This window comes from Acinonyx jubatus, chromosome C1 (assembly GCF_027475565.1).
Source record: "Acinonyx jubatus isolate Ajub_Pintada_27869175 chromosome C1, VMU_Ajub_asm_v1.0, whole genome shotgun sequence".
In the NCBI taxonomy this organism is placed as follows: Eukaryota; Metazoa; Chordata; class Mammalia; order Carnivora; family Felidae; genus Acinonyx; species Acinonyx jubatus.
The window spans coordinates 96523229-96537935 of record NC_069381.1 but is presented as its reverse complement, the minus strand read 5'-3'; the positions used below and the strand labels follow the sequence as shown (position 1 = coordinate 96537935).

The window sequence follows — 14707 nt, the reverse complement described above, 5'->3', positions numbered from 1 at the left end:
ATGGGTCGAAGTGGGGAAAGGGGGATGAAATCTGAAAAACAATCACACATAAGAATCTGATTTAGCTGAAGAAACTGTTAAATTACTTAATTAGACTAAGTTTATCAGACTCAACTAAAAGCTAGGGTTGGGGTTTGTGCCCTATTTTACCTAATAAGGTGGGCATGGGGGTTCACAAGAAATTGCAGATTACAGAAAATAAGCTACAGTTTGTGCACATATCTGTAATAAAAGTAAATTTGTGACCCTATTGCATATAGTTTTACAAATTGATCAGAATTGGTCAGCACACTTGTGAAAGATTTGGAGCACATTAGATGATAAACACTGGATTATACACAGAAGTGTTTTTTAAAAATAAACAATTAAAAGCATAGTCAGCCACCCTTTGGTCTGCGATGACTCCACCATTGTTAATAGGACTTTGGGGCTGCATTCACCTGTCTTCCCACTCTGCCAGGGAAGCAGATTCAGCAGAGTCTAATCCAACAAGAGGTAGTTTGGGTTTCATAACTAGGACCACCCATCTTGCTGTTCTCCCAACATTGTGATAATACCCCAAATGCCTGTTTCTTGGATTCCCTCGTTAATTTAAATAAGAATAGGCTTTTTGTTTACTTAAGAAATATACCCATCACAGTTTTTGTTTCTTTGTTTTTAATCTCCATACATGAAGGAGAAGAAGGGTGAATTTATGGAAAGGCATGGGATAGATTTCCTCAGAGCCTCCAAAGGGTATCAACCCTGCTGACACCTTGACTTCAGACTTCTGGCTTCCACACATGTGAGAGAATAAACTTATGTTGTTAAGCCACCCAGTGGTAATTTATTATGATAGCCCTACAAAACCGATACACACATATAGTTGTTTTGTTTTTTGTGGGTTTTTTTAAACGGAATCAGAAGAACATCGCCAGTGATCACCAATGATGTTCTTCTGATTCTGTTAAAACACACACACACACGCACACACACACACACACACACACACGCACACAAAACAACTATATATGTGTATCAGTTTCGTAGGGCTATCATAATAAATTACCCCCGGGTGGCTTAATACAACATAAGTTTATTCTCTCAGATGTGTGGAAGCCAGAAGTCTGAAGTCAAGGTGTCAGCAGGGTTGATACCCTTTGGAGGCTCTGAGGAAATCTATTCCATGCCTTTTCCCTAACTTCGGTGGCTGTAGGCAAACCTTGGCATTCCTTGGCTTATAAACACACCATTCCAATTTCTACTTCCGTCACATGACCTTCTCCTCTTTTTGACTCTGTGTGTCTTCTTCTTTTCTGTCACTCTTTTTTTTTTTTTTTTAAGATTTTATCTTTTAGGTAATCTCTACACCCAACACTCAAACCCACAACCCTGACATCAAGAGTCGCATGCTTTACTGACTAAGCCAGCCAGGTACCCCCTTTTCTGCCACTTCTAAGGTCGACTGTCATTGGATTTAGGGTTCATCCTAATCCAGGATGATCTCATTTTGAGATCCTTTTTTTAATTACAAATGCAAAGATCTCTTTCCAAGTAAGGTCATATTCACAGGTATAGGAAGTTAAGGCTTGGACATATCTTTTGGGGAGACATATCATTTGGGGAAAGATCTCTTTCCAAGGAAGGTCACAGTCACCGGTACAGGGAGTTAGGGCTTGGACATATTATTAAGTAAAACAGCAAATCAGAATTACAGACTTCTTAGATGTTAAAGGTTATTTTCACAGACCATAGCAACAATCTCTGAAGTCAGGGTGTCTCTTAATTAGAATTAACATTTATAAGAAGTTTTACGATACAAAATGAGTATCTGCTTTTCTGACTTTCTAGAAGACTAAACATTTTTCCTTATCTTATTGAGATTTCTTTTACCATAATTATGAATGTCTGTGGTTTTTCAAGACCAAGTCCTAGAAAGCCATTAGTTAGCAACAACATGAAAAAAAAATAGGTATGAGAGCTCAAAACTTACCATATGGAGGACAAAGGAGCAAAATAAAATAGACCCAGTTTTCTTTTTTTTTTTTTTTTAATTTTTTTTTTCAACGTTTATTTATTTTTTGGGACAGAGAGAGACAGAGCATGAACGGGGGAGGGGCAGAGAGAGAGGGAGACACAGAATCGGAAACAGGCTCCAGGCTCCGAGCCATCAGCCCAGAGCCTGACACGGGGCTCGAACTCCCGGACCGCGAGATCGTGACCTGGCTGAAGTCGGACGCTTAACCGACTGAGCCACCCAGGCGCCCCAATAGACCCAGTTTTCTAATCTTAGACCAACAATTTCATTCCAAATGTCTCCTAGAGGCATATACCATATACCAGAAACCATTTTCATGCTTCTCACTTTCATACACCTCATAAATTGGAATGGATCCACTCACCATGCTGTGTCCATTCACAACCAGGAAGAAGACTTGATTAGCATTGAATTGTAAGAGCCTGCTAATTATTTTGATGAGTTCACTCATTTTGATGTGATCAGGTGCGAAGAACTCAGTTTTATCCAGGATAGGAAACTGCTTCTCACCCTTTCTTGGTTCTATTATCACTGGGATTTGGGTAGGATACTGCTCTTGGGTAAATTTGGCATCTTTTATTCTTTGTTGCAAGGTGCAGAGCCACTTGAAGGTCTTCTCCAAGATCTTGGCATAGGAGATTGAGATAGGATGGCAGCAGCAGTGGCTCTGACTGTGGAGATAGTAACTCCTGAAAAAATTTATTAAAAAGTTACTATGTCCCTTTTCTTCTGGTTCTTCCTCCTTCATACGTCCCCCTCCTCTCTTTTAACTCTTCCTCCATTGGATCCTTCCCATATGAAGGCTATAAACATGCTCAACACTTGTTCATAAAAATAAAAGCAAAAATGGCAACAAAAACCCTGTATCCTGTTTTAACCACTACTAGAATCATAGTATTGGTCAAGGGTTGGAGTTTACTGTTTGCATTTGGCTTTTTAAAAAAGTTCACAGAGGCACCTGGGTGGCTCAGTCGCTTAAGCATCCAAATCTCAATCTCAGCTCAGGTCCTGATCTGAGCCCTGTGTTTAAGCCCCATCTTGGGCTCCACGTTGGGCATGAAGCCTACTTAAAAGAAAAAATATATATAAAATACACATATATAGTTAATAATTAATGTATGATAATTACACATAACATGTAACATATTATATAATAATATGGCTTAGTATATATAATAATTAAAATATATTATTGATTATTATTAATTATATGCACAGAAATTAAGGGTACTAGAGAGACTGTGGTTCACATTGGCTATCATAAGCTCCTTGTCTATTCAGGGAAAGAAAATTAGAGCATAACAAAATAATCTGATAGGTAGAGAGATTATGACATATTCAGAAATGAAAGAGCTGGATGAGGTCAAAGAGACAGTAGTGGGAGAAAAGGCTGCAAGAACTAGACAGATTAAAATAAAGGTTGCAGTCAAATGATTAGTATGAAAGTTTAAAATCCTTTTTTTAAATGTTTATTTTTAAGAGAGAGAAAGAGCACAAGTGGGCGAAGGGCAGAGAGTGAGGGCGACAGAGTATCCAAAGCAGGCTATGCACCAACAGCAGCGAGAAGCCCCATGCGGGGTTTGAACTCAGGAACTGTAAGGTCATGACCTAAGCCAATGTCAGATATTCAACCCACTGAACCACCCAGGTGCCCCTGAAAGTTTAAATTCCCGATGAGGAAAAATTCTTAGTGAATGATCAAGGGTGTGGTCATGGATGCCCAAAATAAATTCAATGTCTCTTGAAATGAAAAGGCCAAGGAAGACATTATATAAATTGTCCACATAGACATGAATGTCACCCAAGATGAGAGCAAACCAATGAAGTAATCAAAAAGACTGTAAGCCAATTCCTTATTCCTACGAATAAAGGGGACTATCCAAAGTAGTCAGTAACTGACAACAATGAGGAGGGACAGAAGATTCTTCAGCTGCATGATGTAAACTTCAAATAAAGTAGAGGTTGTAATTACACAACCAAGTACAAGTAATGGTTTGGCAGTGTCATTGGGGAATTACAATGACAGTCTAGTTTTCAGCCCTAACATGGGTGGGGCATAGAAGAATAATTGCCACCATGGAAAGGGCAGCATGGCTTGTGGTGTCCTTAAGGGAGAGCTATTAGAGAAGAAGAAGACTTGAGGTAGGGACAAGACCAGTTGGGAGACTGTTGCTGCATCTGGGTGAGAAAGGATGATGGCCCAACTACCAGTAGCAGTGAGAATAAAAAGAAGGAAATATGTCCTAATGGTATAAAGGAGATAGATTGCTTTGATAACTAATTAAGTGTAAAGAATAAATAGGAAGGATAAAGGACAACTTTCAGGATGCTCTTTTGGGCAAATGGATATATGAATATGCTCTTTACTGAAACGGGGAAGAGCAGGTATATAAACATCAATAATGAGATCGGATTTTGATCTTCTCCCTCTGCGAATACAAATATATTCTAGGTTCATGGAAAAGATTGGGGCTACAGAGATGAATTTGAGAACCATCATCCCTGAATAGAAGTCAAAGGTAAATAAGTGAAAGAGATCACTTAGGGAGGGTATTTTGTTTTGTTTTAATGAATGAATGAAACCTCTTTGTATCTGTGGCTCTACATTATTCTTTATTCTGTCGGTCAGTGGTCCTGATTTGTTATCTTTGTTTAACTTGTTCCCCATCACCCTCTTGACAATCATTGAATGTCTCCATTGTGCCATGTGTTGAAATACAAAAGTAAAAAGCATAGTTCTTTCCCCGCTGCTTCTCTAACCTGTCACTACTTCTCTGAGGCACTTGCCTGTTTTACCAGCCTCCTTATGCTGTCATGAACTTCAATTATTCATAAGAGTATGAACTCTTTCTCCCATTAGAATATAAACTCCCTAAGGGCAGAGACCTTGTGTCATTTTCTGAAGCATTCTCAGACACTAAACAGTGCCTGAACCAAAGTAGTCTCACCAAAAATATTTATTAAAGTAATGAATGAAAAAGAACAAAGATTGGCATGCAAGCTTGATATGGTAAACTCTTATAAACCAATATAACAAATAGTATGGAAGTCAGTGCCATTCTGGTTAAATTTATTATTTGTTAATTGAATTAGAAAGGAAAAATAAGCAAGCAGAAAATAACAATGACTGCATCTCATACCCATGAAGATGGCTATCAAAAAAAAAAAAAAAAAGAAAGAAAGAAAGAAAGAAAGCACCAAGTGTGGGCAAGAATGTGGGGAAATTGGAATCCTTATGCAATGTTGTTAAAAATGTAAAATGGTACAGCCACTGTGAAAAACAGTATGATCTTTCCTCAAAAAATCTAAAGCAGAATTATTATTATATGAACCAGGAATTCCACTTCTAGTAAATACCTAAAAGAATTGAAAGCTGGGATTCAAACAGATAAGCAAACATCTCTTCACAGTGGCCAAAAGGTGGAAGTATCCCTCAGTGGATGAATGGATAGGCAAAATATGGCACATACATTTGATGAACTATCATTTAGCCCTAAAAAGGAAGTAAATTCTGAAATGCATAGATAAACCCTGAGGACACATTAAGTGAAATAAGCTAGTAACAAAACAACAGATATGATTTGTATAATTCCACTTACTGTACTTGAGGTTCATACAGACAGAAAGTAGATTAGTGGTTACCAAGGGCTGAGAGGACTGCAGAATAGGGAGTTAGTATTTAATGGACATATTGTTTCCATTTTGCAAGATGAAGAGTTCTGGAAATGGATGGTGGTGATGGTTGCATAAGGAAGGCAATGCACTTAAAAAGTACTAGAGTATACATTTAAAAAAGGTTCACTGGGTTAAGCGTCCAACTCTTTATATTGGCTCAGGTCACGATCTCACCGTTGGTGGGATGGAGCCCAGTATCCGGCACTGTGCTGACAGCGTGGAGCCTGCTTGGGATTCTCTCTCTCTCTCCCTCCCTCCCTCCCTCTCTCTGCTCCTCTCCGACTTGCTCTAGCTATCTCCCAAAATAAATAAACATGAACATGCTTAATATGCTACATTTTATGTGTATTTTACCACAATTTTTAAGAATTAATTTTAAAAAGAAACCAAGCACAATTAAAAAAAAAAAAAAGATGACTGAACAGCAATCCACATCAGTCAGAACCCACTGGGAAAAAAGACACGGACCAGAAGCCAGCTTGACTACCTGGCCATCAGAGCCAGAAGCCAGAGGCGGGGCCAGGCGGGGCCAGGCCAGGCCTGGGGCTCCGCGCAAGGCGGGGCCGCACGGCGAGGCTGCTGGTAAACTGGGTCACCGGCGGACTGGGCCGCCACTGCGCAGGCGCATACGGCGGCTGCCTAGGCGCCTTTTAAACATACCGGAAGTGACGTCTGTAACGCTGAGACAGGTTCAGGGAAGGTTCGTATAGGTGAGCAGGGCGGGGGGCCGTGGTCCTGGGCCGCTATGAGCTGCACCATCGAGAAGATCCTGACAGACGCCAAGACGCTGCTGGAGCGGCTGCGGGAGCACGACGCGGCCGCAGAGTCGCTAGTGGATCAGTCCGCCGCGCTGCACCGGCGGGTGGCCGCTATGAGGGAGGCGGGGACGGCGCTTCCGGACCAGGTCGGGCAGAGGGTAGGGGGCCGTGCCCGCGGGTTCTGTGCACCGGGAGGGGTGGAGGGCATAGGACGGTGGGAACCCGGCTTTAAATTTATGCCTGCTCTCAGAGGGTGGCGGTGAGACCTTTCTGCGGGGTCGGGGCTGAGAATGCTGCCCTGGAGCCCCGACCCCAACTTCTTCGGTTGCATCCGCGGCTGTTTTCCTGTTAACGGCGCGCTTAGTCTGTCTCTGTTTGTCCAGTATCAAGAAGATGCACCCGATATAAAGGACATGTCCAAATTCAAACCTCACATTCTGCTGTCCCAAGAGAACACACAGATTAGAGACTTGCAGCAGGAAAACAGAGGTTAGTCAGGTCTTTTTCTGTAGTTATTATTTTCTAATATCCAATAATGTTTCAAAAGTTCTTGCCAAACTAACTTCACATCTTATATATATCTCCGGATTAGTACTTTGAAAAAGCGTTATCCCTTGCTGGCCCAGTAACAATAAAGTTTACGTTACCCTTTTTAAGGTCATCTGACTGATTTTGCATTTATAGGCTGCTTACCAAAGGGGGTGCTTAGTAGAGTTGAATTATTGCATGGCTTATTTGTGTATCCCCATATGGATATTTGCATAAGAAAAGAGTTAATATCCTCAAGAGCTTAAATTTTTTTTTATTAATTGACATAAACACTAAGATTGAAGAAGTTTTTTAAATGTTCTTGTGCAAGGTGGAAGAAATGAATTTTATCCTCAGGGTATATATTCTCAGGTTTAATGAGTAAATTATCAATGATAGTATGAAGTTATTTGTATGTCAGTTTACAGAGAGCTTTCACATATATCATTACATTATATTCTCATATCTTCATTTTGAGGTAGATAAGCCAGTATTTAATATTACAATGCAGTTAATAGGCTCAGAGAGGTTAAATGATTTGCATAGGAGTAGTAGTAAGCTAGTAACTCACAGAATTGAACTGAAACCCATGTCTTCTGGTTCTACATCCCATGTTGTTTCTACCAGACTATGCTGCCTCTGCCTAGAAAGTTATTTTTCAGATAGACCTTAACTGTTGAGTTTTGTGGACTTAAACACTGAGTTATAACTTTGCATTCACAATATCTCATGGACTGTCATAAAATTCCAACTTTAAGAGCTTTGGCTTTGAGAGCTCTCTCTCTCAGACATCACTGCCAAGTGGTTTTATTTATTTATTTTCTTATAGAGCTATGGGTTTCCTTGGAGGAACACCAGGATGCTTTGGAACTCATCATGAGCAAGTACCGGAAACAGATGTTACAATTAATGGTTGCTAAAAAGGCCGTGGATGCTGAACCAGTCCTGAAAGCTCACCAGTCTCACTCTGCAGTAAGAAATTTTGATGAATAAGTTCTAAATGAACAGGATTGAAATCTTGAATTGTTTTAAATTGTTTGCTTGTTTTTGAAGAAAAGTAAGCTTGTTTTCCTTTCATGTTTATCATATTTGCTTTGATTTCCCTATACCTTTGTAAGGATATGAATAGAAAGAAGGGGGGTAAGGGACTGTTCAGGTGCTTTTCTCTGAGTGGGATTAAGGTTCTTCCCTTCCTCACCAAGATCTCTTTTCAAGATTAATGGATGCTTAGTTCCTTGACCAAACATAATGCCAGGTAGTGCTGAAGGTGCTCAGTAAATATTTGGTTGCTTATTAAATTTTTTTAAATGTTTTATTTCTTTTTTGAGAGACAGACACACAGAGTGAGCAGGGGAGGGGCTGAGAGAGAGAGAGAGAGACAGACAGAATCCAAAGCAGGCTCCAGGCTCCAGGCTCCAAGCTGTCAGCACAGAGCCCAATGCGGGGCTCAAACTCACAAATCACGAGATCATGACCTGAGCCGAAGTTGGACGCTCAACCCACTGAGCCACCCCGGCGCCCCAATATTTAGTTGGTTATTATTGTACTTTCACTAAACTATAAGCTTCTTGATTGTAAGGAGCATGAATTCTTCTTTTATCCCTAACATAGTACCTGGCACATAGCAGGCAGTCAGTAAACCTTTATTAAACTGAACTACATAGCATCATACTATGTTGTCAGAAGTATGGTTTTAAAAAAATACATGGCGTAGTTTCTATAGTTTGGTTGCTTATGATTTAATTTGGGAGACCTAGTAATTGTGCTTATGTTTGTAGAGTGCTTCATAGTTGTCATTGTACATTCACATGTACTGTATCATTTAAAACGGTATTAAAAGATGGGCACCTATTTGCTCCAGGGAATTTATGAAAGATAAGTTGCATCTTATATTCCTTTGAAAGCATTTTACTGACTTAACAAAAGTCTTAGGGAGCAGGAATATTTTAAATATGTGAATAGCTCTCATCTAGAAGAGAAAAATAAACGATTTTCTGTTATCTGGAGGAAAAAACTTGAACCTTAAAAGAGACAGTTTAGTTTGGGGCGCCTGGGTGGCTCAGTTGGTTTAGCATTGGACTTCAGCTCAAGTCATGATGTCACGGTTCATGGGTTCAAGCCCTGCGTCAGGCTCTGTGCTGACAGCGCAGAGCCCACTTTGGATCTTGCCCCCCTCTCTCTCTTCACCTCACTCACTCTCTCTCAAAAATAAACATTTAAAAAAGAAAAAAAAAAAAAAAAACAGTTTAACTCACATGAAAAACTTGCGAAGAGATATGTCCAATTATAGAATAAGGTACCTTGGAATGCGGTGAGCTTCCTGCCAATAAATATACTCAAATTTAAGTTAAACAGCCACTTAGAGATGTTGTTCAATGGCCAGTGGTTGGTTAGACTAGAATCAATCTTTTGAAAACAAATTATTTATTTGTGAATACCACAAGATAACTTGATTATGTCTTTGCCTCTTCAGACTCAGGTTGTGATGAAACTCCTGTGTAACTTCTATAGCATAGATTAAAGGAATTTTTTAACTCATAATGCATATGTTCTCGTGAACATCTATAGAAAAGATAACTTTTCACCTTTGTCTTTTCTTAATCTTAATCTTTACAGGAAATTGAGAGTCAGATTGACAGAATCTGTGAAATGGGAGAAGTGATGAGGAAAGCAGTTCAGGTGGATGATGACCAATTTTGTAAGATTCAGGAAAAACTAGCCCAATTAGAGGTAAGATTGTTGCTATTATAGGGTCACAATATTCAGGGAATTTTCTTAGAGTCCAGAAGGTATGCCATTGCTATCCTAGGCAGTGTATTGATGTTTTCTGTGTGTTCATGATTTAAAATTAAAACTCCTGTTCTACATCCTTTCCAAGAAAGTAAATACAATCAGCAGCAAACAATGAAAATGCCAACTATGTATTGGCTAGAAATTGAGATATTATCATATTGAGAGGGTAGAGAGAGTAGAAGAGAGAGATTACATGTGAGCTAAAATCCCTCCTCTGCTATAAAAGGAAGTCAGATAATGTCTTAAATTGATCATCAAGAAATAGCAGTACAGGGGCACCTGGGTGGCTCAGTTGGTTAAGCATCCAACTTCGGCTCAGGTCATGACCTCACGGTTCATGAGTTCGAGCCCCACATTAGGCTCTGTGCTCACAGCTCAGAGCCTGGAGCCTGCTTCAGATTCTGTGTCTCCCTCTCTGCCCCTCTCCCACTCACACTCTCTCTTTCAAAAATAAACATTAAAAATATATATATAGCAGTACAGGCATAATAATTACTATTAATTATTCATTTATTAACTATGGAAGTAAGTACCAAAAGAAAAGATAAAAGTTTTAAAAGTTGTTGCCCTTGGGGAACAAAGCCAAGGGCATGCTATTTATTTTATAAGCCTTACAGTTTTGATTTTTTAAAGGCTCTTTTCATGTAATGTTTTTATTATAATAGCAATAATTTACCAAGGGAAAAAAAAAAGACCTGGAGGTATTAGAATCCCATAAAATCATTAAGAAAACACATAACAGTAAATCATTTGAATGTTGCTTATTACAAGATGCTGTCATGGCCCCTTTGAGAAATATCAGAGAGAAAGAGAGGATCCCTGCACAGAGTCTACTGAAAGGAATAAGACTAGTACTTATATGATACGAAATGGTTTGTACATGCTAGGAGAGATGCACAGTACTAAGGGAAGCACTTTATATGTTAGACGATTTAATGACCATGGACGCAGACTCTTGATGAAGCCTAAAAATGCTATGGTTTCCTAGAATTTCCTACAGAGAGAATGAGGCTACAGAGTGCAAGCTGCCCTAGCTGGAAATCAAAGGGAGAGACAAGGTCCCAAGTAGGAATTAGGAGTTAGTTAAAACAGTAGAACAACCTTGTCTATACTATCCCTGATGTACCTCAACTATGGAAATAGCCCTAAGGAAATGTGGAACAAATTTTACTCAGTATTTTAAGTGGAAAGGACACCAACATCAGATTGAAACCCTAGCAGTATCACATCCACGTTGTCTGCGTTTGGACAAGTTTTTGGACTTTGGTGAGCCACAGTGTCCTCGTCTTCTAGAGAACATGGATGTAGGGAATGGTACCTGCCCTACATGTTGTTGTGAGATGATATATGTAGGACACCCACTGGTACCTGGCTGTGGACCCATGAGTAGTTTCTTCTCCTTTTCTTCCTTCCTCCAAAACTGTAGCACATTCAGGAGAAAAGACTGAGCACAGTAAAAATATTATTAGGAATTTAAAAGGTAGAAGAAACAGTAGTAAAACTAGTGGGAACCACAAAAAGTACAACAAGCACCGAATACCTCAGGTGGAGAGAGACTTTGGTTTTTTTTCCTTGTAATCCTAACATGTGGTTTATATAAATTACTCAGTAAATGTATATTAAATGATTAATAATTAGTATTTTAGGAAATTCTCAGTTATTTTGTTTCTTTCAAATGTTTAAAATTAATATGCTTTCTGTTCCTGGCCCAAAACAATGTATTCTGATACAGTTTGACAATCAAAATACTGAAATAAACATACCTTTTTTTTTCCAGCTTGAAAATAAGGAACTTCGAGAATTATTGTCCATCAGCAGTGAATCTCTTCAGGTCAGGAAGGAAAACTCAATGGACACTGCTTCCCAAGCCATCAAATAACTCCACTTCTGAATGACAGCTGGAGATTGTCAAGGAAGGAAGTTATTATCTTTCTATTTGAGTACTGTCCATGTAATGTCTTGCCTCAGACTTGATTTAGTGTTGATTAAAGGTATCAGGTGGCAGTTCAGAAATTCGAAATCAGATTGGCTGTCCACAAAACAGTTTTTGGGTGTGTTCGTGAAAATACACACTGAGTTTCACCATTCCTTTCTCTGAGAGACTACTTTTAATTTTCAGTTCTGGGACCTTGATTTATATAAACTGTGTTACCAGTTCCTTTTTGTTTGTTCATATCTCTGAAACTTAGAGCCTTTTATTATAAGCCAGCAATTTTATTTTATATAGGATTGTAAATTACAATTCTAAAAATTTTTAAAAGAGATTAGCTTTTTAAATCTACTTGGCATACACCTAGATTTTTTTTCCAGTTGAGAAAAGTAATACAGTTCCATAGAACTAGATTAGTAGATTCTCTGATTTGTAACGTCATTCACCTCCTATGAAGTTTTAAGTCTCTCTGGTGCTAAGAGTTGGCACTTTATGACCTGGTGTCTTTACTCTTAATTTGAGAGAACCTACTGCTAGTCCCCAAGAAACATACTTGAAAATAAGTCCACCTTTTTTCTAGTGATAGTAAAGTCATTGTATTGTTCAAAGAATCCTGAGAAATTTGTCCCGTGTATGTGCATATACACATGTACTCTTAGTTAAATCCTAAAGGTAGCTTTTATTTATTCTATTTGATATTAATAGTCAGTTTTTCAATATTGTCCTCATAGGAAATCTTCAACTTGGGTGATTCACCCAGTTGAAGAGCATACAATAGGTTTATTCACATCATGGTTTTTAATGTACAACATTCTGTTTACTATACATAGAAATTCTTTTTATAGTTGAGTACCATCACTTACTTGGATGTCTTTCATTATTAGTACTGGCAGTTGGCTTTCTTTTTAGATCCACTTTTCACAAGGAAGCAAAAGTTTATCACCTAATGAGAGTTATTACATTCATCGTGTTGTGCAGACAACAAAGCAGTGTTGAGATTCAAATGCTGAGTGGTCAACTAGGCTCACTCATCAACTCATTCTCCCATCTCAGTTTAGTCACGTGATATTTACAAATTACTTCATGTTATACTGTCAGATTAGGTTTGCCTAAAAATAATTGAAATAACAAATCCTAAACCTGTCCACATTTTCCAGTAGTACTAAGCACCATACTGCATAGGAGAGACCCAGTATTAAAAAGAGTTTTTTGTTTGTGCTTTGTGTGATGTAAACTTTCATACTGCCATAAAGAATTAATTCCAATTAAAACAATAAAACTTCACTAAGATATCCTAAAAGCATCTGATCCCAGTAATACTGAAATTACTTTGCCTATAGTGGTGGTCTTTAATAATCAGGTATTTTAGAATTTGTCAAATTTCTATTCAAAGTCCTATACAGAATTTGAAAAATACTACCACCCCCAGTGTAGGCATTTTTATCTTGTTTTCCAAGAGTAAGTAAACCTTTAGTCCAGCCATTTGGCTTGAAGTATATACCCTAAGTGCCACTGTGTGTCCCACAGTTCCACTCAGGAGGCAGTGGACTATACAGGGCCATCAAATGGCCCATTAAAATATGACATGGTGTCTCTTTATCTGCCTTATGTTCCTTTAAAGGTGTTTATAAAGTACTTTACATCTTAGATATCAGGATAAATGTCTATGTTAACTTTTCACCCTGGCAAATCAAAAGCTTGAAGTCTGAGTCTAAAGAGCTCTCAGCACCCTACATAATGTAATTCTGGCTAGTGTTAATATGAATGTTTCTAATAAAAACTTCATTTTGAGAATAACAGTTAATTTTATTCCGCAGTGAGTCTAATTATCAGGAAATACAAAGGTCTATTTTTCACATAATAGCAACATGTCAAGTAGACAGGGCTTTTCATAAATATTTTATAATTAGCATAATGTAGTCAAATGTATAAGTCTACAAATAGTTGCATCTAAAATGATTTTAGAAGGGTACTTCCATGGCTCAGTCGGTTGAGCATGATTCCAGCTCAGGTCATGATCCCAGGTTTGTTGGATCGAGCCCCACATCGGGCTCCATGCTGAGCTTGACCCTGCCTGAGATTCTCTCTTCTCTCTCCTTCTGCCCTCTCTACCCGGCTCATGTGCTGGCTCTCTCTCTCTCTCAACTAACTAAATGAACAAATAAATGAATAAATAAAATAGTTTTAGAGATTTCCTCATGATTTAGAAATCCAAAATTATATGATTACAAATCAAATTACAAAAACTGAGAAGTACCTTGAAAAATGCTTAAATATTACTGATCTTACCTTAATACCTTTTACCTTGACTTATATTGATAATTTTCACATAATTTGATTCAAACATTGAAGTCCATTCCGTGTTCCCCAAAATTGTTTGCTGACTAATGAAATAGAAACTTAGGAATGGGATCCAGGAATTTGTATTTTATAATCATCCCAGATAACTTATACGGATACTAGTTTGAGAATGTCTAATCTGCTATGTACCAGGCACTTCATTTGGAGTTACGAATAGAAAAAAGGTGAGGGAAAGGCGTTGACACTGTTTTTGAAGAAAAATTTGGTAGAGGAGACAAGTATACATATAATTACAGGGCAGTGATAAATCCAATATGAGAATGTATAGGATGCAGAGAAGGCTCTATGGGGAGGAGAAAGCTTGGTGCTTTCTAGTTATTCTATAATCTCCATTTCAACTATACCTCATTTTACATACACTCAGGCACAAGGAGGTTATGCTATCTGTCTAAACTGGAACCAAGATTCCAACCTAGAGAGACCCTTAAACATACTCTTAACCACTAAGGTAGGATGCCTTTAAATGCCAAATACGGGTCAGAGTTCAAGTGGTTCTTGATTGGCAAAATCTATTTTTACTAATAGTGCAAAAGAAACACCACAGCCCATATGTTAGAAAATACGAATTCAATAAATGGAGTCTTAACTCATGAGACGTAATTGTCCTCTCTTTTCTTTTTTTTTTTTTTAAATTTTTTTTTTCGA

At 38.4% G+C, this 14707-nt stretch overlaps 2 protein-coding genes, 1 long non-coding RNA gene and 1 pseudogene across 3 annotated transcripts in view; 2 read left to right on the top strand and 2 right to left on the bottom strand.

Annotated features, from left to right (window-relative positions):
* Positions 1 to 4826, top strand: part of LOC113599176 (uncharacterized) — a 50186-nt gene extending 45360 nt beyond the window's left edge. The window contains exon 8 of the long non-coding RNA XR_008295169.1: positions 4470 to 4826. This is a non-coding gene — a long non-coding RNA (uncharacterized LOC113599176). The remainder of the gene's footprint in view (positions 1 to 4469) is intronic.
* The window catches only part of LOC106969593 (bile acid receptor-like), a 49734-nt gene extending 43251 nt beyond the window's left edge, over positions 1 to 6483 (bottom strand). The window contains exon 1 of the mRNA XM_053214641.1: positions 6353 to 6483. The gene's annotated coding sequence lies outside the window, so the exon portion shown is untranslated. The remainder of the gene's footprint in view (positions 1 to 6352) is intronic.
* Positions 2269 to 5622, bottom strand: LOC106969648 (microtubule-associated proteins 1A/1B light chain 3B-like; annotated as a pseudogene).
* Positions 6438 to 13505, top strand: SIKE1 (suppressor of IKBKE 1). The gene is made up of 5 exons (XM_027058280.2): positions 6438 to 6596; positions 6834 to 6939; positions 7808 to 7950; positions 9595 to 9708; positions 11549 to 13505. The coding sequence occupies exons 1-5, from the start codon at positions 6438 to 6440 to the stop codon at positions 11648 to 11650; spliced, it is 624 nt and encodes a 207-aa protein (XP_026914081.1). The 3' UTR covers positions 11651 to 13505.
* The last annotated feature ends 1202 nt before the right edge of the window (positions 13506 to 14707 follow it).